At 43.0% G+C, this 27,701-nt stretch overlaps 1 protein-coding gene across 1 annotated transcript in view; it reads left to right on the top strand.

Moving 5' to 3' along the window:
* Positions 1-27,701, top strand: part of ANKRD6 (ankyrin repeat domain 6) — a 198,653-nt gene that overhangs the window by 161,681 nt on the left and 9,271 nt on the right. The window contains exons 6-15 of the mRNA XM_040350095.1: positions 4,602-4,700; positions 5,189-5,287; positions 8,291-8,389; positions 8,687-8,785; positions 9,661-9,738; positions 11,881-11,991; positions 12,436-12,573; positions 14,822-15,007; positions 17,634-17,786; positions 17,987-18,100. Of these exons, the coding sequence (XP_040206029.1) occupies positions 4,602-4,700; positions 5,189-5,287; positions 8,291-8,389; positions 8,687-8,785; positions 9,661-9,738; positions 11,881-11,991; positions 12,436-12,573; positions 14,822-15,007; positions 17,634-17,786; positions 17,987-18,100 (1,176 nt within the window). The remainder of the gene's footprint in view (positions 1-4,601; positions 4,701-5,188; positions 5,288-8,290; positions 8,390-8,686; positions 8,786-9,660; positions 9,739-11,880; positions 11,992-12,435; positions 12,574-14,821; positions 15,008-17,633; positions 17,787-17,986; positions 18,101-27,701) is intronic.

Here is a 27,701-nt window from a genome sequence, read left to right on the forward strand (position 1 = left end):
CACTGTTATTGAGGGACTTGAGAGTGCTATATAGTGCCCTCTAGTGGCTATCAACCGCTCTTGTTTTTTGGTATATTAGTGATTTATATATACCATCATATATCACATAGTTTATGATTTCTATCAACATATATCACATAGTTTTGTGTGTTTTGTGATTCAAACATTTGTTTCACACGGTTTAGAGGTAGCGCGATTTATATTTTTTTCACAGTAAATATCAGGGGCTGATCATTTCATGCTGTGTTGACTTTTTAGGTGTAAATCAAGAAAATTACTTTGTTATAGGTATTGTCAGTATTTCCATATTATGTTTATACTGTTTAAATATTCACTGTGTTAGTTTTCAATAGGAGTTCTGTAATTTATCAGGTTGCCAGTAAAAAATGTGCTCCGCCAGTAAATCTTCCATGTTTTGCCAGTAAAAAAAATGCGGGAGGTTGGCAACCCTGGTGGGTCCTCCTAGACACAGGTTTTGGTAAATTGTACAGAGATTGTAGAATCAGATTGCATAGTGTATGGGTATCCTTATACATGTACATAGGAGGGAGTGGGCAGAGACACTCAGCTGCCAGACCTGTTAACATCTGCGTCAACATCTGCATTTGCATAGACAAAACGTTCCCACACACGTTGGTGTGTCAATATAGATTGACCAAAACTATATTGACACACCAATCTATCAAATCGCTCTGTATCCAATCAGGCAGGTAATTGCACTACACAGTTGATGGCATATGTAAAGGACATTGTACAATTAGATTGTAGAGTGTATGGTGAAGGGGAAGGGCAGGTCCAGGGTGTGTGGTAACCAGTTGCTTACTGGGCACTTATACCCCCTTCCTTCCCAGGCCAATTTTCATTGTTCACACTTTGAATGACAATTGCATGGTCATGCAACACTGTACCCATATGAATTTGTATTATTTTTCTTTCACACAAACAGAGCTTTCTTTTGGTGGTATTTGATCAACACTGTTTTTTTTTTTTTGCTAAACAAACAAAAAAGACTGAAAATGTTTTGCAAACAGGTAATTTTTCTCCTTCACTGATGGGCATTATTGAGGTGGCACTGATAGGCTACACTAATGGGCACTGCTGGTCACTGATGAGGTGGCACTGATGGGCACTGACAATGCGGCACTGATGAGACTGCACTGATCGGTGGCGCGGATGGGCACTGATAGGTGGCACTGGTAGGCGGCACTAATAGGCAGCACTGATAAGTGACACTGATGATGAGGCAGTGATGGGCACTGATTGGCAGCACTGATGGGAACTGACAGGTGGGCACTGAGAGATAGCATTGGTGGGCACTGATTAGTAGCACTGAAGGGCACTTATTAGCAGCACTGGTGGGTACTAAGGGGACCGATGTCCCTCTAACAGAAGCTGGTTAATGGCTTTCTTTATACTGACAGCGTGATTAGCTGTCATTGATCACATGGTAAAGGGCACACTGTAATTGGCCCTTTACCTCGATCAGTAATCAGTCAAGTCCCAAGGACTCTGCAATCACAGAGCGTGCCGACCTTGTGTCCCAGGGGGCGTGAGGGCAGCGCGAGAACGTGAGGATGTCCATGTATGCCCTTCTGGGATTTTAAGCCTGCGCTGTAGCCGTCTTTCTGTTAAAGAGTGGGCGCAAAGTGGATAATGAAGTCAGCTTTTGAACTCTTTTCTGTATCTTAACGGTTTTCCCAACCTAAGGGATGGATAGCAGGAAGTATTGGAGGAGTTTTCTATGGAACACACTGGAGGCTGAGGTAAAGCCTGTCCTAGAATATAAAGAAAGTGTTTTTTTTCTGCAACAGAGGTACATTAATGGTATATTGGTACATAGGGAAGCTGGAATTTAGAGAAAAACAGGTGAACCTTAACAGTGATATCAAGCCTTCTTCATATTGCCAGAATGAAAAAAAAAATGATGAAGTTAGGTTTAGTAAATCTTGAAGAATCCCAGTATACCGTGTATAAGCTGGCTTTTCATGGTCAAATTGCCCACAATTTGGAGACATCTAAGAATCATGAACTCCAGACTGCTGACTGCTGACTTTGAACTCCAGACTGCTGTCCTGTAGATACTGTTTTATTGTACGGTAATGGTTTGGAGAAACTAATCAATTTGTATATTTCTAATGGCTGACAATAGGCATCATATAGGAACATGTAAAGGAACAGTGTAACAGTCTACCTTACATGCCATCTGCAATATTTTGTGTCATACCAATACAAACAAAATAAATAAACATTTGTAATTGCAACATTTGTCTGCCAAAATGCAGGGGTGCCAATATTTTTTTGGCCACGACTGTAATACATTTTACAAGAGTGAACTGAAACCTTCCATATGACACACTGCACAAAGCTAGCCACCCATTTTGTAATCTGATTGAACAATTACCTTTTTGGTATACCAAAAGTAACAGTTCAGTGGTCTTTCTAATTGGATATAATGTCTTGTTTAGCTATGCACTACATGGCTGTTAATAAATCAAATGGGGTATATACACAGATTTATTGTTGGTATTTATTAGCTAATTTTAAGCTTTGCATCTGCCATAAAGAAACATTGCTGTGAAACGATCTGGAAGGCATTGGAAGTCTGCTGTTTTAGGCCTCATGCCCACTGACGATTTTAAAGCCACTTTTATGAGCGTTTTTTGCAGCTTAAAAACGCCTCTCCATGTTAGCCTATGGCCTCATGCCCACCATGAAGTTTTTGAGCTGTAAATGGCATAGCCGCTTTTAAGCTGCTGCTGCTGCAAAAAAAAAACAGGATCAGTGCGTTCTGAAGCTCCAAGACGTCAGACACCGGCAAAAGGTGTTAAATGTGATTTAATGAGACTTAACGCTGTGTTAAGCCTCGTCCGGCATTTCTATGGGAGACCATTGATTTCAATAGAAATCGCACCAGAAGTCGGATCAAAATGATCCGACTTGCTACGTAACTAGTGTGCTGAGAATCTTGAAGGGGAACCCCACTAAAAAAAATTTTTTTTTTGCATGAGGTTCCCCACACCAAAAAAACTGGCGTGGGGGTTCCCCTAAGATCCATACCATACCAATATCCGAGCACGCAGCCCGACAGGTCAGGAAAGAGGGGAAGAGCGAGCGCCCCCCCCCCCCCCAGACCATACCAAGCCACATGCCCTCAACATGGGGGGGTTGGTGCTTTTGGGCAGGGGGGGGCACTGCACCCCCCACATTTAAAGCACCTTGTCCCCATGTTGATGAGGACAAGGGCCTCTTCCCGACAACCCTGGCCGTTGGTTGTCTGGGTCTGCGGGCGAGGGGCTTATCGGACTCGTGTTCTTCCCTCCGGTTCGATGTTGACTCGACTCTCTCCCGCTGCAATGTGGATGATCTGACTTGCGGTGCGACTTGTGGTGCAACTTGCGGTGCGGGGTATGGTGGGACTGTGACGTCATAAGGGGTGGGGCCACTGGATGACATCACCTGGTGACTCCGCCCCATGCCGATATAAGTCAGTGCGCACCGCACACATGGCATTACAGCGTGAGAGAGCGTTGAGTCAACATTGGAGAAGACCACTAGCAAAAGAGCAGGCAAAAAAGCAGAAGATAGTGGAGGAGCATGGCAAAAGACACCGGAGAGCAGGAGAAGAACCGAAAATCGGGAGAAGAGGCCGGAGAGCGCAGAAGTCGGAAGAGACCCCTGAAGCATCCTAATAAATTACTTTAAAAACATTTGAAGTGTGTTTTTTTATTGACACTTTTTCCCCTAGGTGAATGGGTAGGGGTATGATGTACCCCATACTCATTCACATAGGGTGGGGGCTGGGATCTGGGGGCCCCCTTATTAAAAGGGGTCCCAGATTCCAATAAGCCCCTGCCCACAGACCCCTACAACTGCAGACCCTGACAACGAACGACCAGGGTTGTCGGGAATAGAGGCCTTTGTTCTCATCAACATGGGGTCAAGGTGCTTTGGGGTGGGGGGCGCAGTCCCCCCCAGTCCCAAAACACCAACCCCCCATGTTGAGGGCATGTGGCTTGGTATGGTCTAGGAGGGGGGACACTCGGTCGCCCCTCCCTTTCCTGACCTGCGTGCTCGAATAAGGGTCTGGTATGGATCTTGGGGGCCCCCACGCCATTTTTTTTTGCTGTGGGGGTTCCCCTTAAGATCCATACCCTGGTAACGTCTTGGGGGAATTTTTTTTTTACATTTTTGCGGGGTTCTCCCTTCAAGATTCTCAGCACACAAGTTGCACCGCAAGTCGGATCATCTTGATCCGACTTCTGGTGCGACCTCTATTCAAACCAATGGGCTCCCATAGGGAACCATTGATTTTGAATAGAGAAAGAAAAACGCGGCTGAAAGCTAGTGTGGCGAAACGTGCATTGAATTAAATGCAAAAGGCTGAAAAAATCGCGTTAAAAACGACGCTTTTTTTCCTGGCGTCTCTACTAGCTTTACAGTCTGTTTTTTAAAACATCCGTGGGCATGAGGTCTAACTGTACAAACATAAACTATTTGTACTAACCCTGTAGTCCCCATTTGTCTTGAAGCAGTAGAAATATACAGCTAAAGGTAAGTGCTACTGATCTTGAGTGACTAATCTGTTGTCATATATCTCCTAGGATGGCAACACTGCTCTGCATGAAGCTGCTTGGCACGGATTCAGCCAATCTGTCAAACTGCTCGTTAAAGCTGGAGCTAATGTGCTTGCCAAGAACAAGGTGAGAATGGTGTCAAACATCCATCATTTGTTAACTGGATTACTCATATTTGCACAGAATGTTACTTTTTCATAGCACTTTCCATGCTGAAGGATAACGGTTTTCTTAATATTGCAATTTTCTGTTATCACCTGCTAATCTATCTCTGCAATATGTTTTATGTTCCATAATACCCTATGGTTGCTGGTTAGGGATAAGTCATGCCTGTTATATATTGTAGTTTTGTTCATCTTCAGTTCCAAGAATTTTGTGTATCATTATTGATTTTTGTATTACCGTATTGAATTTGATTTAACCGGCCTCTTGCATTGGCTCGGGAAGTTTGGAGAAATAAAGGTAATATATTATATTGGTCACTAAAACTGCAGGACAGGGAAATAAAGCTGATCAATTTAGATCATTATATTATTGATCTGCCAAATAATACAGTCAATAATATTAAGCATTAACCATGATTTTTGTCTTCATTGTATTGTTCTCACCATAAGGCAGGTAACACACCTCTCCACCTTGCTTGCCAAAATGGTCACTCCCAAAGCTGTCGAGTATTACTGCTTGCAGGATCTCGGGCTGACTTAAAAAATCTTGTAAGTACACTCTTTCATTTATATCAAGAATTTGGTTTGGTTATAATTTTATACATTGTGAGAACATTAAAGGCTAGGTCCAGCTTAAAGAGGAACTGCAGTTTGCTCACATAATTTGTAATAACAACATCTTTGTCATTCTGAAGCTTTTCTCCATCCACTTTGCATATTATTTTATATATATACTGTGATTCTGTACTGCCAAATATGCTGCAGAAATCTCCCTCCACTGAGTCTGGCTGCAGCCATTTTAACTGTGGGCAGCTGAAGCTTCTGACTGTTCACTTCTTGGATTTACACAGACACACAGAGACACACCTTCAGCTCTGCAGGTCTCATTGGCGCTCTTGTGACTCACCCCCCCCCTCTCCTTCCTGACAAACTCAGGAGACTGTGAGAGAGAGCTGTGCATGATGTCATAAGCCTACGCTTTTTACCAGACAAGAAACGGGAAGTGGGCTGTATAAGGTATTTACTGGCAGAAAAAAAAAATGTTTTACTATCCAAAGTTAAAACAAGGGCAGAAGATTTAAGATTTAGATGGAAAAATTACTTAAAGCGGAGGTTCACCCTAAAAACAAGTATATACCATTTAATCCAGCATACTGCCGACATGTACAGTATGCTGTTTTTTTGTTTGTTTTTTCGCTGTACATACCGTAGTATAGGTATATTCCCCCCGGCTTCCGGGTAGTGAATCCCGCGGGAGTGGGCGTTCCTATTCAGAGACTAAGTGATTGACGTATGACAAAAGCTTCCCCCCCTGGCGCATAATGCGCGTCACCAGTTTCCGAAAGAAGCCAAACTGCGAGTCGGCTCTATACGGCGCCTGCGCACCGACGTTCGGCTTTTTTCGGAAACTGGTGACGCGCCTTTTGCGCCGGGGGGAAGCTTTTGTCATACGTCAATCACTTAGTCTCTGAATAGGAACACCCACTCCCGCGGGATTCACTACCCGGAAGCCGGGGGGAATATACCTATACTACGGTATGTAAACCGAGAAAAAAAAAAACAGCATACTGTACATGTCGGCAGTATGCTGGATTGAATGATATATACTTGTTTTTAGGGTGAACCTCCGCTTTAAGTTCAACTTTAAGTAACATGCTACACCCATATTTAGGGTGTAACATGTTACATGTTTTACCATCTGCCCCCCTCAACCCCCGATTCCTTTCCCTTGTAATAGTGACAGGGGTTCCTCCTCCTCCCTACAGCCGCTGTCACATTTAATATCAGCGCAGCTGTGTGGGTCTCGAACAGCCACATTATTGATCCTCAGTGTCCTGTGAATTAGTAAACAAGAAGCCCCCTCTACCAGTGCAGCAGAAATACTTGTAGTTCTCAATGGACTATGATTGTGCTGATGAGCCGTCTCATAGTCCATTCACTGTTCCTCCAGCTTTGTAACTGAAAACCCGTACAGAGGTACAGGCAAAAAGCTGGAGGGAAAGTGTGCAGGAGCCTGACATTTCACCTGTGGTCCACTGAACAGGTGTACTATGCTTTGCAGGCTTCTGTAGGAAAAATAATACATGCACATTTTTTTTTTCTTATAAAAAATATGTGCATTTATTCTTTCCTGAAAGATGAGCTTAGCTTTAAGAGCCGGTTCACACAGGGGCGACTCGTCAGGCGACTCAGCCACCTGACAAGTCGCGCTCCGCTCTATTCAATAGAACCGTTCTAATAGGAGCGACGCAAGTCGCTCTGACTTAGAAAAAGGTTCCTGTACGACTTTGGGGGACGACTCGGGGCGACTTGCATTGACTTCAATACAGAAGTAATTTTGCAAGTAGCCTCTCAAGTCGTCTTGAGATCGCCTTGCCGAGTCACCCCCAAAGTCGTGCCGCCCCTGTGTGAACCAGCTCTTATGCCCTGTACACACAATCGGATATCTGATGGAATCTAATCCGATGGATTTTTTCGTTGAATATCCGATGAAGCTGACTTTCATCGGTCTTGCCTACACACCATCAGTCAAAAATCCGACCGTGTCCAATGCGGTGACGTAAAACACTACGACGTGCTGAGAAAATGAAGTTCAATGCTTCCGAGCATGCGTCGACTTGATTCTGAGCATGCGTGAATTTTTGACTGATGGACTTCCCCACAGACGATCGCTTTTTTCTATCGGTTTTTTATCCATAGGAAAAATTTAAAACAGGTTAAATTTTTTTTCACCGATGGGAAAAAAAACGATGGGGCCCACACACGATCGGTTCGTCCGATAAAAACGGTCCATCGGTCTGTTTTCATCAGACAAACCGATCGTGTGTACAGAGCTTAAAGGGTCACTAAAGGAATTTTTTTTTTTAGCTAAATAGCTTCCTTTACCTTACTGCAGTCATGTCCTCATTGTTCGTTTTTGCTTTGATGTTGCTGTAAGTCCTCTCTGTTCTGGACACTTCCTGGTTGTCTGTTTCCTGATCACCACAGTACTGGGAGATTTCTCACTGTGGTGACTAATCAATGAGGTGTGATTACTGTGTGTAAAACAAAACTGGATTGGTGCTGAGGAGTTTTAGACAAAGTATCACTGCCCTCTATTGGCTCTCTGTACATCAGAGAACCAGGAAACAACAGCAAAAACTAAACTAAACTGCAGGCACATTATATGATTGTTTTTTATCTATTTTTAATCATTTTTAAAAGGAATTAGTTAACTATTATGTCTCTACACCCTGTATTTGGGTCAAATTTAGAAACATTTGGTATACAGATCTTGCTAAAATAAATATTGCCTGTTTTAAACTGATCACATGAAAGCAAAAATGTTATTAACATGTTTGTGTTTTCCTAATTATGTGTACAAGCATTAGGATTACTTCCTTGGTTTTATATATATATATATATATATATATATATATATATATATATATATATATATATATATATATATATATACAATATTGCATCTACAACTGTATGTAAATGAAACAAGTGAATGTACAAAATACACTATGTAGTTAGATTTATTAAATATATTAATCTGTTTTTCAGGTAGGAGATACCTGTTTACACGTTGCAGCTCGCTACAATCACTTGTCCGTCATCAGGATACTACTCAGCGCTTTCTGTTCTGTCAATGAGAAGAACCAGGTCAGTTTATAGACCCATCAGCTAAGAGTTAACTAATGCAAGTGATCAAAGGAGTCCTCTAAGCAAGGCCCTTGGGCCCAGTTGTCATCTCTATGTACAGCAATCTTCCAATACAATGATAATAACCTTGTTGATAGCAAATTTCAGAAATGAAATGGAATTGTCTTCTATAGCGGTACCCAAAGTTACTGACACATTGACAGCTACTAATCTGAGGACAGATTCACAATACAATAGATACATTTTGGAGGTTCTGACATCTTTGAAGTGAACTTTTTTGAATTGTGTGTTGTTTAGGCTGGTGATACCCCACTTCATGTTGCTGCAGCTCTCAATCATAGGAAAGTTATCAAAGCGCTTTTGGAAGCTGGAGCTGACGCCGCCCTTCTTAATAATGTGAGTGAATATTACTAATTATTAGTGTCAGTGTATAACACATATTTGGGGGTAGTGTTCTAGACTTTGTGTAACTCCTCTTATGGTACAGAAGAATAATAGGATTACGTGACATATAGGCCAGGAAGGTTATACAAAGCAAACTCCAGTTTGAGACAGCAGATCATTGGCCAATGCTTAGGATTAAATGCTCTTTAATTAATATTTAATCATGGCACAGTACACACTGGGGGTTATTTACAAAAGGCAAATCCACTTTGCACTACAGGTGCAAACTACAAGTGCAAAGTGCATTTGAAAATGCGCTGAAAGTGCACTTGGAAGTGCAGTCGCTGTAGATCTGAGGGGGACATGCAAGGAAAATAAAGAACAGCATTTTACCTTGCACATGATTGGATGATAAAATCAGCAGAGCTTCTCCTCATTTCAGATCTACCCATCAGATTTCCAAGTGCACTTTCAGTGCAATTTCAAGAGCACTTTGCACTTGTAGTTTGTACTTGTAGTGCAAAGTGAATTTGCCTTTCATAAATAACCCCCGCTGTGTTACTCTCAGCACTCTGCTTTTATGATCAGACAGATGTAGAAATGCATAATTACTTGAACAGAGGACTTCATCTGAAGTAACGTTGCTGTCAGGATCTAGACGCATTAATGAGCAAGAATTGCAGTAGATCTGCTTCCTCCGCTGACGTACAGTCTGCAGAGTATCCATGCCTCCTTAGAGAATGACATCATTACAATGAAGGTTGAAAGCATGAGTCATGGTTGCTGGAGAGGAAAACATTGCAGTGGTGTATGCTGGGGAAACAATGTTCCGATTTTTATTTCAGTTCATTATTTATAGAATTTTCAATGAAATATTTTATTTACAGGCAGGCCAGATTGCATTGGACACAGCGAGACACCACAATAATTCAGATGTAGCCCTTCTCCTTACTAAAGCACCACAAGTAAGTACTTTTTAAATATTAGAAGCAGACTCCAGGCAGAAGTGAAATACACAAGTTAATGCAGCTCTGTAATCATTAATAAATCATGAGTGTATTTTTAAATGCAAACAGGACTTGAATTTGGTATTGGCTGCCAAGAAGCATGCTGATAGGTAGAGAAAGCAGAGAGACAGAGAGATGAGCTCATCACTCTGCTGCTTCTCCATTCATTTTCCAATCACAAGTCGGGGCAGCTCCAGGATGCTCTGAGCTTAGGTGAAGTGGGTTGAATGGCACTGGCCATCGAATAGAGGACATCTAGTGGCAGAACAGAACACTAGAGGAGGAAATATCTGGCTTGAAGGTGAATTTTGCTGCAAAAGCTGATTTTGTTATTATTCTGCTTTTACCACTTGTCTTCCTCCCACAGTACATTTACTGTGAGTGGGTGGCAGCTGTAAGCACTGCAATGTACTAAGACGTCATAGTGTACTGGCACACCCCCTGGGGGTGATCCTTTAACTGCTGTATCCAGTGGACCCAGCAGATCACAGCGCTCTGTACCGAGCTGCTGTGAGCGGCCAGGGTATCATGTGATCACTATGACCAATCATAGCGATCACATGGTCATGAAACCTTCTGGAGGTCAAGTGGTAAACGACAGAATGATAACTAGGAATGTTCTAAGTATCTCTAGAAAAATGATGGCATTAACTATTATGCTACTGTCATGTAAACATATTGTAACTTACTACAATTGACATAGCTGGGAAACCTTCCACTTAACCTGACTCTTTAATTTAATTTCTGTATTAGTTTTAGGTACTCTTAACCACTTCAGCCCCGGAAGATTTGGCTGCTCAATGACCGTGCCATTTTTTGCGATACGGCACTGTCACTTTAACTGACAAAATTGCATGTCATGTGACGTTGTACGCAAACAAAATTGACTTCCTTTTTTCCTACAAATAGAGCTTTCTTTTGGTGGTATTTGATTTGCGGTTTATTTTTTTTTCGCTATAAACAAGAGAAGGGAGTGCGGTGAGCTGTGGGTGGGGGTGTAGAAGTGAGTTGTGGATAGGGTTTCAGAGGTGAGCTGTGATCAGGCAGTGCAGAGGTGAGTTGTTGATGTGGGGTGCAGAGTAAAGCTGCAGACAGTTATGGATAGGAGCAGAGGTGAGCTGCGACCAGGAACTGCAGAGGTGAACTGCCATCAGGGAGTGCAGAGGTGAGCTGCCGTCAGGGAGTGTAGAGGTGAGCTGCCTTCAGGGAGTGCAGAGGTGAGCTGCCGTCAGGGAGTGCAGAGGTGAGCTGCCGTCAGGGAGTGCAGAGGTGAGCTGCCGTCAGGGAGTGCAGAGGCGAGCTGCCGTCAGGGAGTGCAGAGGCGAGCTGCCGTCAGGGAGTGCAGATGCGAGCTGCCGTCAGGGAGTGCAGAGGCGAGCTGCCGTCAGGGAGTGCAGAGGTGAGCTGTGGTCAGGGAGTGCAGAGGTGAGCTGCGGTCAGGGAGTGCAGAGGTGAGCTGCGACCAGGGACTGCAGAGGTGAGCTGCGACCAGGGACTGCAGAGGTGAGCTGTGGATGGGGGAGTATATAGGTGAGTTGTGGATGGGGGTACAGAGGTGAGCTGCGATCAGGCAGTGCAGAGGCAAGTAGTGGATGGGGGTACAGAGTTAAGTTGTGAACAGGGGTGCAGAGGAAAGCTGCAGACAGTTATGGATAGGAGAAGAGGTGAGCTGCCATCAGGGAGTGCAGAGGTGAGCTTTGGATGGGAGAGAGTGCAAAGGTGAGCTGCGATCAGGCAGTGCAGAGGTGAGCTGTGAATTGGGGTACAGAGTTAAGTTGTGGATGGGGGTGCAGAGGTGAGCTGTGGATAGGGGTGCAGAGGTGAGCTGCGATCAGGCAATGCAGAGACGAGCTGTAAACCGGGGGTGCAGAGGTGAGCTGTGGAGGGGGGTGCAGAGATGTGTTACAGGCAGGGAGTGCAAAGATAAGTTGTGGACAGGGGTGCAGAGGGGAGACGTGGACAATATCCCTTTAAGACCCCTATGGCACACAGCACCACATCGCTGCTCACATCCCATCCCCCTATTATTCTCTGTAAATGCATAATATATTCATATGGTTTTATAAAAGAATGATAAACATTATATAAGTATTTGTCTAGGTTTTGCGTTTTAGCCGTGGCAGAAGTTTACGAAAGAAGAGAGAGAAAATGAAGGAGGAGAGGAGAGCCCAGTCAGTACCAAGAGAGGACATAGCAGAAGCAGACAGTAAAGTATGAATTGCACTGTAATCTTGTTTGACATTTTAATGGTCCCGCAATGCTTTCAGAAAACAAAGATGAACTTGGCAGTATTACTGTAACAATATTCTGCTGAGCTGTTAATGATTAAAGAAAATTAAGATTTTTTAAAGTCAAAGAATACGTGATTAGCAAGTTGAAATACCAGAACTGTATATTTTTCTTCATTCCTATATCTGCTTCATATTGTGGCTGATGCTTTAAAACTGGAGAGAAGAAAATGAGCACACAACTGCAGTTGTTGCCAGTAGCAACCTTTCACTTTATGGAAAATTTTAAAACAGATTTTAATTGGTTACTTTTGGCAAGCACATTTGGCTTGTTTTGCCTTTTCATGTTTTAATGAATTAACTTTAGTGTTTAATAGATCCTAATATATTCACATACTGTATATATGAGATATTTATATTGTTTCAGGCCAGCATTTCGGCAGCTGAGGACACTCACAGTAGTGAACACGCACCAATAAAGCAAGGGGATGGCAAAGATGAACAGCGGCTTTCTGCAGCAGGAAATAAGCAGAGGAAGGGAAAGAGAGCAAAAACTAAAGAAAAGGTACCAAACATGCTCTATGCCTTGCTCAATTTGAACGATGATGCAGTTAGCTATATGGGCTTTATACCAACAAGGCCTCAGTTGTGCATATATTAGAAATGTTGTAATATAGCCGGATTCAGGTAGACTTACGATGGCACATCAGTAGATACGCCGTCGTAATTCCGAATGAACGCCGTCGTATATTTAAGCGTATTTTGCAAACCAGATACGCTTAAATTTGGCCAAGATACTACCGACGTAAGTCTCCTACGCCGTCCTATCTTATGTGGATATTTACGCTGGCCGCTAGGGGCGTGTACGTGGATTTACGCGTTGAATATGTAAATGAACAAGATACGCCGATTCACGAAACGTACGTACACCCGTCGCAGTAAGATACGCCGTTTACGTAAGACATACGCCAGCGTAAAGATAAACCACCAAAAAGATGGCGCAGCCCATGCAAGGTATGGACGACTGAACAGCCAAGGTTTTTTACATCGTTTGAGTAAGTGTACGTGAATGGCGCTGGGCGTAGGTTACGTTCAAGTCGAAAGCAGAGTATTTGCAACGTGATTCTGAGCATGCGCGCGCATGCGCCGTACGAACAGCCTTCATTTACATGGGGTCACGGTTAATTTAAATGTAGCCCGCCCACTACATGCCTACTTTGAATTAGGCGGGGTTACGCCGGCCCATTTGCGCTACACCGACGTAACTTACGGAGCAAGTGCTTCGTGAATACTGTACTTGCCTCTCTATTTTACGTCGGCGTAGTGCAAATGAGCTGCGCTACGCCGGCTTAAACATACGCCAAACTACGTGAATCTGGCTAATAGAGTCTGCATTGCCACATAATTAGTTGATTAATCTCATATTTGCTACACTTTAGATCTAAGTAGACATGTGCGGTTTGTTCCTAAATTCGGACAAAAATTTTAGTTTGTCTGAGATTCAAATGTATCCAAATTTCCAAATTACATTATTAACGAATTTAAATAAATCCAAAATAACTAAATAAAATTAGTATTGCCGACTATTGCTGATTTCCTTCAAAGAATATGTATATCAGTGTTAGACTATAGCCATCTTCCGAAATTCTAATTGCAAAAAGATGTATTGCATCAAAAATTGTAATTACACTCCCTGTTAAACAGGGGCAGACAAATTGGGCCTCAGGCACTGGTGCCACAACACTGCAACCCCTCACAGATACTCTAGTTGGAGCGCAGGAATGATCCTGCTGCAAAGTATTGCATCAAAAATTTTAATTACACGCTCCTGTTAAACAGGGACAGAAAAATTGGGCCTTAGCCACTGGTGGATAGAGGGCTCCAGCCAGTATTCTCTGTTTCTCTGTCCTGTGGAAATGGCACCGCCACACTGCGCTGCAGCTCCCAGTGGACTGGATTGCAGGTGCATCCAGATGGTCTGGAACGCAGGCCTGTCTGCCGTGCTGGAATAGCGATGCTGTCCTCTAAGATCCCTCTGAGGCTGGCGATCCGGCTTCCCACTGTGTAGGCCACAGATTCTCCACTCCCTGTCACACAGACTTCTGGCTGACAGGGTCAGAATGGCGTCCAGAGAGACCAAACATAGGCCACACCTGCTCTTTTATTTCTTCTCCCAGCAGGCTGATCTGTGCGCACAGTATTTTGTTACCTGTGGTCCAGATTGGTCCGGCCAACGGTGTCACTTCCTCATGCCCGGATCTACATGTAACCTAATGCATTGCTCTGGTCATTCTTACAAGAAAGAAAAAAACACACATAGAGTCCAGCATGCACTAGAGGGAGCCAAACTCATATACCGGTATAAAAAAAAAAAAAAAAACTGTCCCTTAATAATAAGCACAGTAGCAAACCTTGGCTACATATACACAAAAAAGTTCATTTTTATACTGTTAACATTTGTATATGGTCAATATATTCCTGTGGTACTAGTCCCTTGTATATTATGCTTCTTCACAATTATTCAAAGTTCATTTAGCTTCATAAATAAGGTAAAACAGTGTTCACTTAGAATACCCAATCATGTGCATGGAAAATGTAAAGAACATAATTTTTGATTGCACCTCATTAACTAAGCTAAGTGAACATTCACTTTGCTAAGTGAATATGATGTACTCATGTAGTAAACGTATTCATATTTCAAATGCAAAGCAATTTTCAAATATGACATTTATATGACAAACCTGCTTTGTTTTTTGCATTCTCTGCATCCTAGTAAATATGTGAGGTAACTTCCTGTTTTGTTGTTCTCTCAGATTTCAGCTCTTTCAGATCCAACTTCACCTGCTGATCAGCAATTGTTCTGTAGTGGGCAGCAAACAGGACACAACCACAGGAGAAAGAGCAAGCACAGAGTCCCATCTCCACCATTTCTTCCTCATGAAGCTCGGGCATACCAGCTGTACACACTGTACAGGGGAAAGGATGGCAAAGTTATGCAAGTAATGTCATAAAGTCAAGGATTCCACATGTACAAGATGAATAAATGGCATTAAAACAAACATTTTTTACTTAAAGGTGTTGTAAATGAAAAAAAATTTTCACCTTAATGCAATCTATGCATTAAGGTGAAAAACATCTGATGTTGCCGCCCCCCCCCCCCCCCCGAGCCCCCGTTTTACTTACCTGACCCGTCGAAAGTCCTGCGCGGTCCCGAGATCCTCTTCGCCGCTCAGCCTGGCCGCTGATTGGCTAGAGCGGATGGATTGAGGGCAGCGCAAACATTGGCTGGCGCTGCTGTCAATCACATCCAGTGACGTGGCGCTCCGAGGGGCGGGGCCGAGTGATACAGTGAGCGGCTATGGCCGCTCGCTGTATCACGGCAGCGCGCCCGCAATTACTTACCACCATGCGAGCTCTCACATGACTGTGATCAGTAATTCCGGGGAGAACCAGAAACAGCCGCCGAGGGACCCCAGAAGACGTGGATCGGGGCCACTCTGTGCAAAACGAACTGCACAGTGGAGGTAAGTATAACATGTTTGTTATTTTAAAGGAAAACTTTTTTTTCCTTCACAACCGCTTTAATTTCTTCAAACGATTTGTCCAATTTTGAGGCAGCTGTGAAAATTCTTCATATACTGTAAAATAAATTCATCTTTTTTTGTTAGCTCTGTCAGGTGACACAAAGAGCAGTGGTAATGTCCAAAGTACAGTTAGGCCTTGTTCACACAAATCTGCTACAGTGTACACCTATGCGAGGGCAGGAGGGCACAAACTGAACAGGCACAGATGTAAAAAACTGACATCTCTCCCATTCAGCTCTGACACAGCAGGGTGTCCGTATGCTGATCCCCTACTGAACAAAGTGGAATAGCTATGTTAAACAGCCCTTAGGTTACGTTCACATGGGCATACTTATGCATACACCTGTGTGAGGACAGTGGCATCCTTGTGCAGGCAATTCCATTCCTGTCAACTGGGATGCAGCAGTTGTGTCCCAATTTGACACCCCTGTGGGTGTGGGTCAAATTGGGAGGAGTGGCTATGTCTGTGTAGCCACCGCATCCCAGTTGACATGAATGGGACTGCCTGCATGTGGATGCGCAGAACACCTGTGCATCCTGTGCAGGCAAAATACATCACTCATACGGGTGTATGCTTAAACTGGGAGTAAACGACAATGCATAATTTTTACCTATAGCTAGGCCTAAGCCTAACCCTTTAAGTACGCCTGTGTAAACAAGGCCTAACTTTGATAACAAAGCTATATAACAGAGCACATACAAAGAGCCTGCTAGAAAATACATATGTGCTCTTGTAAACCAAGAAGAATTGAGTGCGACTATTGGCAGAAACACCCATAGAGATTAGCACCTCATCCCATAGATTAAGTATACAAAGTAAGGGAGGAGAAAAAGGGACTTTTGCAGTGCTCTACATATGCTAATGAGAAATAAATACACAGATGTATAAAATGTAAACAATTTTTAATGAGATTCAAGGTTAAAAAAGTCAAACTTGTAGTAACAGTCACAGTATAGCTAAACAATAGCTGGATGGTCAAAAATATATAGGTACACAGCTGGATCGATTCAAAATACAGTTGCACGTATAAGTCCCGACATGTTTCGCATATTTGCTTCATCAGGGGACATACGGGCAGAACAGAGGAGTTTCACGATACTGAACAAAAAATAAGAAAATTACATAAGTAAACAGACATTGAAACGTTATTAACATATACATTTGTTGTGTACATAGCAGAAACCGTGTGTGGATATTCACCGTGTCTGCCTCCACAAGGGTAACGACACTTACCCAGCCAGAGGGGACCTCCCAGTAGTGACCACTACCCAGCAAAAGGGCAAACAGGTGCCCAGAGGACAAGTGCTCAAATCGCAGCTACAGATCTACTGAAAAAGATAACCCAAAAGAAAAAGGGTTAAAAAACATTAAAGATAAGAAGGTAGACTATAAATGTGAAAATAAAATAATAAATAAAAAAACATTAATGAACTAAATGAACAAACATATACTCACTTAAAGACAGAGTAAATCCGGCATGGGGTGGAGGGCGCTCGAGTTAAGGTGAAAAATTGTATCACTGAGGACAACACAAAAAAAATAAATAGAAAGTATCTAATACATGATAAAGAATAAATAAAAAATAATAATAAAATAAAAAATAAATACAATAAAATAAAAAGAGATTATTTAAAAATTTGAAAAAATGGAAAAATGAACATTGGAAAAATAGATAGGTAGGGAATCAGTATTGTATGAAAAATCTACCTTCTTCTCTTTCATGTTTTTAGAACCCCTTTTCTTTTGGGTTATCCTTTTCAGCTAGGCTCTTATTAGGCCCTCTGTGGCTGCGATTTAAGCCCTCGTCCTCTGGGCACCTGTTTGCCCTTTTGCTGGGTAGTGGTCACTACTGGGAGGTCCCCTCTGGCTGGGTAAGTGTCGCTACCCTTGTGGAGGCAGACATGGTGACTATCCACATTATCATATATAGAGCACTGCAAAAGTCCCCTTTTCTCCTCCCTTACTTTGTATACATGTGCTCTTGATCTGAAAACATCTGGTAAGAATGTGTAAAAATATTTGATTGTATGTTCTCTGTAGGCTCCCATCAATGGTTGTCGCTGTGAGCCACTCTTAAGTAAGCTGGAGAACCAACTGGAAGCCACCAAGGAGGAAATTAAAGCTGAGATTGGCACTGTGCAAGATCAAATGAATGCAAAACTGGGGCAAATGGACAGTAAAACCCAGCACCAGGTGCGATGCTCTTCAATGCTGATGTACCCAATCCTAAGGATTTAATAAACATTAGTAAAACCTAGTCAGCTTTTAATAAGTATTTGGAATTGATTGTGTTAGCAATTTTTGAATACCAAAATAGTTTAGCGTATGCCAAGTCTGAGCAAAATCCTCTAGTACACAATATCTCACTCCCTTTGTTATTGATCTGTGTGTAGCTGCGGGTCTTGGACAAGTTAATGATGGAGCGGATGTCTGCAGAGAGGGTGGAATGTATTTGCCGCCTCCAGCAACAGTCTGAAGTGCAGAAAAATGAAGCTGATAAACGCCAGGTATAAAAGTCTTATAGCTATTTGACTCTTTTCAGTTATAGTGCCATAAAACGTGTAAGTAGATGCTTAATACAAACAAAAGTGCCATGATTTATTCATAAATATATTTATTCTTACTTAAAGCTACATGATCTGGGGATCTTTATGCCTCCATGTGAAGTATGGGGCGCTGGAGGCTTTTTTGGACTCTGTCTCATTTCCAACCCTAGAGTCCTCCATATGTGAAAAGCTTGACTCTGCTATTTCACTGGAGGAAGTTCAGAAAGTCATAGGGTGGTTGCAGGGCTGGAAGACTCCCAGGGCTGAGGGCCTATCCACCAAGTTTTATTTTCTGCATGCTGAACTTTTGGCCCCCCCGGCTTACAGACCTGTGTTCTTGGTATCTCTCATTGGACTCCCTCACCAGTTTCTTTGGCAGAGGCAATTATTTTGTTGGTGCCCAAATCAGGGCAAGCCCCTCAGTAGTGTGCCTCCTACAGGACGATTTCCTTGCTAAACGTGGATGCAAAGATACTTGCAAAAGTTTTAACTACTCGATTCTCTACGTGTTGGGTGACCTGATCCAAGTGGATCAAATAGGTTTTATACCTATGAAGGGCACCAATATCAATATTAGACACCTCTTTCTAAATCTAACTGTGCCTCATGATAATATGGGTACAAGAGTCATTGCTTTACTTGATGCAGAGAAGGCATTTGATTCAGTAGAGTGCACCTACCTGAGATTTGGTTTGGGCCTGTCTTTCTGCAGTAACTTCAGTTTCTTAATAGATCTCCTTGGGCCCGAGTGTGTAACAATTCTCAGCTGTTGGACTTGTTTCTGTTACAGAGGGATACTCGTCAAGGTGGCCCACTTTCTCCTAGTTTGGAGCCCTTGGGGGTCTTGATTTGGGATCCACCTCGGGTTTGAGGTCTTTGTATTGGGCAGTTTGAGGAGAAATTGTCGTTCTACACCAATGATGCGGACTCCTCCTTGTCAATGGCATTTGTAACTGTTTGACACCTTCCGTATTAATTGGTCTAAATCCCTTATATTTCCCTTAAATTCCCATTTCTCTCCCTTATGCTGGGTGGATGAATTTAGGGGGTGCAGGTGACTCAAGATCTGTCAGCTTTTTCTGATAAAAATGTTCTCCTTTTACTTTCGCTTCTCCAGGAACGATGTGCCTCTTGGACTACTTCCCCATAATCTTTTAGGGCATATTGACCTCCTTAAGATGATGATATTTCCAAAATTTAAATATGTTTTTTGGAACTGACGGACTTAGATTATGAACTCTTTTTTTGGGGAGATTGACCGCTGTACTTCTTAGTTTATATGGCACAGATCCCTTCCCAGATTGGAAAAATCTACTTTGCAGCTTCCGTTGCATTGTGAGGGTTTAGCTCTGCCGAATTTTCAGGTATACTATTGGGCAGCCATTCTAATAACTACCCATTGGTGTTTTTTTTTATTTTTGGATCCCAGCCCAATGCAGGGTTCTGCCTGAAGGCTGCCTTTTTGGGCTTCCTTTGGGAATTGCGTAACCTGGTGTATAGAAGCCCCAGAGCCTATGATGTACTTTCTGCCCCTACAAAAACCACATTTGGGGTATGGGGTGTGACTAGGCATAGGTTCCTTCCTATGAATCAATAGTCTACTGTTCAGCACCTCTGGCGTAATCCTAAACTCCAACACTTTTGTACTGTACCAAACCCTCAGCTATGGGCCAGACATTGGATCAAGACTCAAGGAGATTTTATGCCACCTGGTTCTCTCTTGACCGTTTCCCAATTCCTGCGGAAATGTCATCTACCTGGTTGGATGCTTTTTCAATACTCTCAGTTACAGCATGCTGACAGATTGCAGTTTCCTCAGATGCCAGTCCTTCAAACCGACCCGATTGAAGAATTGATTACTCAGTCAGATTTATGCAAGCCGCTTTCTGCTCTCTATGCTGTTCTTTTGTGCATTAATTCCTCTAAGATGGAACGCTTATAGGATCTCGGGAAGGCAGATATTGCTGCTTTGGATCAAGAGGATTGGGAGGATTGTTTGGAAGCTTGCCCTAAATTGGATATTTGCTACAGAGACAAGCTGATACAGACATTTCTCCATAGGGTCTATTACATGCCCAGTACAGCTACACAGGATTTTTCTGGGCGTGACCCTATCTGCATGTGCTGTTCGTTTTCTCAGGGTACTTATATGCACATGTTTTGGGAATGACCTGTGATTCATAGATTTTGGGTAGAGGTCTTTGCTTTCATTTATGCTCGTGTTCAGATATTCCTTTCAGTGACCCCCTGAGCTAGATCTTCTGGGCATTGATGATGATGACCAACATCCACACCAGGTTAAATTGTTGATATCCTACTTTCTGTACTAGGTTAGAAAGGATATTTTGTGCAAGTGGGCCTCCTCCTCCCCTCCGATTGTATCATCCTGGGAGGCTATGATTGATGCTGCCTTTGTATAAGTAAAGCTACCTTAACCGTGGCTGTCCTGGGAAATACAACAAGGTCTGACTCCCTTGGTCTGACCAGTAGCCTTAAACTCTGGTTTCTATTTTTCCTTTACCCTTTTCCCTTTCTGGCTACATTTTTATTCTTGTGTTATTATGTTTTGGGTTATTGACCTCTTTCCTCAGGGACTTTACGCCACTAAGTTGCTGGGGGATTTTTTACTTCCACTGAGGTTGTACTGCCAACCTTTCTGCATGCTTTGATTTGCTAATAGACTTTGTGTTGTTTTACTTATGTACCATTTATGTGCTGATTTGTACCATGTCAACTTGTTGTTTCTTGGTGTATTTACTACCTTTCTGTAATCCTTTTTGCATATTTGGTGTTGTGAGGACATTCTAGATAAGATTTTAAGATTATATTTTCTCTATGAATGGTAGGATTTACTCAACAGTAACATTCTCTGATCAAAATTAAAAGAAAAAAATAAGATCATAAACACAACTGTGATATTAATGCATATGTACAATGTAATGTAAGGACCGGAACTGTAAAATGTAAGAGATCAGCAAATTCAGGCCTCCAACACACAAAAAAAAGCATTAGAAGAGAATGCCTTTAACCTTTGTCATACAGTACAAGACATACAGAATATTTATAGATCTTGGTTATAAGCTGGTATCTTCAAGTGATTGGACACTGGAAGGACACACCCCCGGATGTCCCCATATAACACTATGTCACTCCATCAATTCTGAGACTTTTGCTAGGTGGTGGCTAAGGTGATGGACCTCTTCTCCCTTCCAGAGAAATCACTCTTAGCTTAACTAGTTTATTATTTTACTTTGGATCTTCAATCAACTTATCACTGCTTTCTACTATCATAATAGAAGCTGTACATCAAGATTGGTGCAGCCTTGGTCTAATCTTAGGAAACCTGTCCCTACACCATGGAGACAGCCTCTAATGTTAATTCAGAGATTGGATCCTGCATGGGCATTCACCTTGAGCAATGCATTTAGTTATTCACAAGGTGCTATACAGGTCAAGTGGAAATAGGGGTAGTTCTGGCGCAAACTGTAGTTCAAATGATGCCAGAGAACCTGAGTCTGTGATATTATAATGGGTGAGGATCAGGGAAAAGCACAGTGGATGATGTTATCCAGGGTTGAAGAAGAAATGGTCCATAGCTCAGGGCAGGCCTCTTCAGGATAGCAGAAGCACGCTACAAAACATGTATAAAAAGGGTTAAGAAAGAGGTGCTTTCTAAGTATGAACTGTAGAAACGTTATGGTACAATAAATAAAAACACTCACATTGAGGTTAAAAACTATCAGCATGAGGAAAGTCCTGCAGCGGTGCATCTCCTTATTCACTGGTTCAACAGGCTCAGCAACCCATAGAGAGCCGTCAGTTCGCAGACTCTGTGGCTCAGATGGTAATGCAGAGGAGAGGTCTTATGGAACGCGGCAGTATGTGAAGGCACCTGGAAGTGTTGCAACGCCATTTCTGAGCCAGCGCACTATCAGTGGGAAGGACACGCTCCTTTGTCAAGCTGGGTATTGCTGGGATTAAACATGCTATAAATAGGGTCCACCATCTAGTGGTACTAGGGGAAAATGGCAGCGGGTGATGAACACTGGTGGAGAATGATATGGTCATACAGGTGGGGGACCATCTAGTATACATCTGGGATACACCTTTTGATACTAGTTGTCATTCCCCCTCCCCCCCCGGCTGGTTCTCGGAGGGCCTGTCTCCGTGCTGCCGAGCCAGCCTTGCGGCTGACACCATGGATTTATGGCCCCCTTCACAATCTAGGGTATCTCGTATCTGCCATACATCACATTCCTTTTTGGTAGTCTAGATCAATACCTATCTTCAGGCCATCACATATACTCTTACCAATATATGTGTATACAACACACAGATCATTATTTGCTGATCCCATGCCCAGTGCACCTATCAGAGTTATCAATATATTGATCCCTACATTTCCCTATTTTTCCAATACACACACATTCACCATGTTGCTAGAACCTACACATGAAACCTGTCCATCATATGGCCTCCTCATCCCCATTCTTTAATTTACCATCATATTAGCATCACCTTATGATCTCCCATGATGTGCTGAATGTCTAATACTAACATCAAGTCTGAGCAATTTCTTTCCAGTATATTAAAGTGTATGTAAACCCTCCCATACACCCAGTAAAGTGAACAGCCTTGGATGATACACAGAGATGAAACAAATCTCCCTACATAGGTTTTGCATCCTTATCTGCTGTCTTCAAATTTATATACTGTTTAGAAAGTTCATATCGTGTTACGAAATTTTCTCTTCCTGTTCAACACAGAGTGTGATGTCTAAGCATACAGCTAAGATAGCTAAAATTGCTGATTGGAGGAAAGGCACACACCCCCTCTCATCATAGGCAGAGACTCTCAGAGGTGTTTTGTAACAGGGCCAACTGCCTGCTAATCTATTTATAGCAACCTCCCCAGACAGAAATTTCAGGCTGCTTTTATCTGATGTCTCTGAGAATTTTTCAGAAGTTATCTGGCTGATAACATAATAATGGGTCAAGAGAGAGCTATGGGACTTAGCTCTTTGAAGAGAGATAACAAAACATTGCAGATATATGTGCCCAGTTCAAATTTCATGAATTGGGTTTACATCCACTTTAAGTTTTTATCACACGTTATAATTTTTTTTATCTTGTTTTAGCCATCTTTTTTGTCCCATTCCTCTCCTTTTTGTCCAGTGGTTATTTCCATTTTCAATAAGTATTATATTACATTAGTTATCATTGTTGTCTTTATTAATTGTCATTCCCAGTATGTCCACTAGATGACCCCCCTCCCCCCCCCCCCACACACCTGTATGACCATATGATTCTCCACCAGTTTTTATCACCCCCCTGTCATTTCCCCCTATCACCACTAGATGGTGGACTCTATATATAGCATGTTTAATCCCTGCTATACACAGCTTGACAAAGGTGGGTATTGCAGGGTATCTGTCCTTCCCACAGACAGTGAGCAGGTTCAGAAACGGCGGTGCAACACTTCTGGTGATGTCACACGCCGCTGCGTTCCATGAGCGCCTCAGACCTCTCCTCTGCATTGCCATCTGAGCCAGAGAGTGTACAGAGTCGGCGGATGGCTCTCTATGGGTTCCTGAGTGACAAAGCCTGTTAAACCAGCAAATAAGGAAATGCACCACTGCAGGAATTTCCTCATGCTGATAATTTTTAACTTTAATGTGAGTGTTTTTTATTGTACCATAACATTTCTACAGTCCATACTTAGAAGGCTCCTCTTTCTTTACCCTTTTTCTGCTATATAGGTCACGGCTGTGGTTCATCCCTATGGAACCCAAGCCCTGAAGACCCCTTCAGGGGTATCCCCATCATCACAGACAAAGTCAGGTAAGACAGGGTTATGCTATTTATTGAACTGTTACTGTAGCCCCCAATCCTGAATAGTGTGTATTTATATGTTGTAACTGTAAGGAAACTGGGAATGTGCTTGAAATGTATTCGGTTCACTGTGTAAACTTTCAAACTTGGTGCCAAAATGTAACAACTCAGAGCTTAGCCTCAAGTGGAGGACCAGGACACACAGGTCGAACACTTTACTTCCACTACCAGGAGCCCTTATAAAGTACTTAGGATCTTTCTTCTGACCTTTTGCCAGGAGGACTTTGCTACAGAATAGTCTGCACTCCGGTTGCTGCACACTCCTTTTCGGACATGCTTACCCCATTTCTGCTTCCTACTATGTGAGTACCCCACAAGGCAATACCCTTCTCACTCACAGCAATTAAAGAAACAAGGTAAAAGAGAGCCACGTCAAATTCTCCAACAAGCATTCTCGTTGCTGAGGGCAAGCAAAACACTCAATCTTGAGGTGACAAATTTTCCTTTGCACCAGAGCAAGACCCAATTCTGCATCCAAAACTAGCTTTGTTTCAGGCATGTAACAAATGGCCTAACTGATTAAGGAAGTTTTTTTGCAACTGTCACAATTTCTCAGACAACAAATTGTTTTAGTACAGTTATCACAGTCCAGAGCTCAAAAACACAAGGCTTTTTCTCCAGCTCCATCGTCTTTACCTGTGTCAGATGCCAATATTCTCAGCCTAGAAAAGGCAGACTTAAGGGACTGAAGAGAGCTTTTGGCTGGATGATTAGTTTACAAAAATTTGCCCACCAATCTTCTCTTCACCCAGAATACTTGGGCCTGATTCTAGATACAGCCCAAGCAAAGGTTCCAATCCCTCATGGTTCAATGAACATGGTCACCAGAGGAAACCAAACTCCTTATCAACAAGCTGGAGCGCAGATTGATCTGGATGGCTCTTTACCACTGGAACCCTGTCTGCAGGGACACCTAATCAGGTTGTAATCAGCCAGGAACATCCTGTTTCAAAATCTACCTTAACTAGATAAAGACAACGGGCCAGATTCAGAAAGATCAGCGGATCTTTCTGCTGGCGTAACGTAACTCATTTACGTTACGCCTCCGCAAGTTTTCAGGCAAGTGCTGTATTCACAAAGCACTTGCCTGTAAAGTTGCGGCGGCATAGCGTAAACTACCCGGCGGAATTCAAATTCGGCGGGTAGGGGGCGTGTATCATTTAAATGATGCGCGTCCCTGCGCCGAACTAACTGCGCATTCGCCGGCCTGCGAATGAATCCCAGTGCGCATGCTCCAAATGACGTCGGCAACTTGTCATGCTTTCGACGTTTACGCAAATTACGTCCATCCGTATTCGCGAACGACTTACGCAAACAACGGAAAAAATTCAAATTTCGTCGCGGGAACGACGGCCATACTTAACATTGGCTGCGCCTCATAGACCCAGAGGTAACTATACGCCGGAAAAAGCCGAACGCAAACGACGTAAAAAAAAAGCGCCGGGCAGTCGTTTGTTTCTGAATCGGCGTAACTCCTTATTTGCATATTCCTCACGTATACAAACGGAAGCGCCACCTAGCGGACAGCGTGAGATTGCAGCCTAAGATCCGACGGTGTAAGTCACTTACACCTGTCAGATCTTAGGGAGATCTATGCGGAACCTGATTCTATGAATCAGGCGCATAGATCCGACCGACGGAACTCAGAGATACGACGGCGTATCAGGAGATACACCATCGTATCTCTTTGTGAATCTGGCCCAACTCCTCTCCAGTATATTCTCCCAGCCCTCTTACCTGCTCACTCCAGATCAGTGGGAGTTTCCTGGCCATTTAGACATGAATAGGCAGATTCAGAGAGACTTACGCCGACGTATCAGTAGATACGCCGTCGTAAGTCCGAATGTGCGCCATCGTATCTTTAAGCGTATTCTGGAAACCAGATACGCCTGAATTTGGCCAAGATATGACCGACGTAAGTCTCCTATGCCGTCGTATCTTGGGTGCATATTTACGCTGGCCGCAAGGGGCGCTTCCGTTGATTTACGCGTTGAATATGTAAATGAGCTAGATACGCCGATTCACGAACGTACTTGCGCCCGTCGCTGTAATCTACGTCGTTTACGTAAGGCATTTTTCCGGCGTAAAGTTAAACCACCAAAAAGCTGGTCTAAGTCGTTTAGGGTATGGACGTCGGAAGTGCCGTCGGATTTTACGTCGTTTACGTAAGTCGTACGTGAATGGGGCTGGGCGTAAGTGAGGTTTCACGTCGTACGCATTGTGACGTCGTATCGTAGGGAGTATTTGCGACGTGATTCTGAGCATGCGTGCGCATGCGCCGTTCGTTCGGCCATGCATTCACATGGGGTCACGATTCATTTCAATACAACACGCCCACTACCAGCCTAACTTAGGGAGCAAGTGCTTTGTGAATACTGTACTTGCCTCTCTATGTTACATTGGCGTAGAGCATATGAGATGCGCTACACCCGCTTAAACATACGCCGCTCTGCGTGAATCTGGCTAGAAGCCTCCATTGTTCATCTTTCTAAGGCAGCCACCTTGTCTACAGTTCATACCTTTGTAAAGCTCTACTAGGTGGATGTCCAATCTTCTGTGAATGCAGCTTTCAGCCACAAGGTTCTTGCAGTGGCACTTTGAAGTTGGGTCTGTTGCCCCTGTCATTGTTGGCCCGTTGGCACAGTTCTATTCGCCTAGTTGTTGCCCACCTTTTTCATAAATTTCTTGGGGATTTCCCAGGTCTATGAGTTCTACCTGTACTGTACAATTAAAATAGAAATAGTCGTGACTTACCTGTAAATTAAATATCTTAGAGTACAGTGCAAGACATAGGCCACCCTCCCCTTTAACCCTGTGTTACTATGCATTGCTTGCTACAAAACTGGGGGCTCATGGAGTGTGGAAGGGTTATAAGGGGCACAAACAGGGGGCAAGTTCGCAAAATCTTTGCCAGTGTCCAGTCACATGAAGGTACCAGCCTGTAGCCAAAGCTCCCAACTGTCCCTGATTTCGAGGGACTGTCCCTCATTTTGGTCTGATCTATATAGTTGTATATAAAAAGCTCCTCCCCTTGCCCCACCTCATTCTCAGAAATGCACATGTATAATACTCATAATTTGTTTAGCTGTGTTTCTTCAAATTTGTATAGCAATTTTGCGAAAGATATTCACATAGAATTTCCCCTAAAAATCTCCTTCTAATTTGACAATCAGGGCTCTTCTGTGAGTTGAACTTCCTTGTTCCAGTCTCGAGTGCATTCTCTAAATTGAATATATTAGGCAGCCGCTGCCCCCTAGTGGATTGTCCATAGGAATATGTGAAAACTTATTCCACAGTGTAAACATTAAAACCAGCCTCTTATGTTTTTTTTTACTCCTAAGGAACCCATGAAATCATTTTCAGGTATCCGGGACACCTTGTTAAATCCAGTTCATTATTGTACAGAGGGAAAATTCTTCTCACATCGGTGGTTAGTGGAAAGATTACCCTCACAGCTGTGATCAGCATGCTACCCTTACATACAGCTAAAAAGATCATCGGTGTCATGCAGCTGGTCAATTCCCAGCAATACAAAAAAGTAGCAAATAATCTGTGAATCAATGATCCACAATTAGTAAACATTGTTAACTTGCATAGACATCAGACTTTAAAATAAATAAATAATAATAATAATAAAAAAAAGAACCTGACAAAGTGAATTGGGGTATACA

The sequence above is a fragment of the Rana temporaria genome, chromosome 4, assembly GCF_905171775.1.
Source record: "Rana temporaria chromosome 4, aRanTem1.1, whole genome shotgun sequence".
Taxonomy (NCBI): domain Eukaryota; kingdom Metazoa; phylum Chordata; class Amphibia; order Anura; family Ranidae; genus Rana; species Rana temporaria.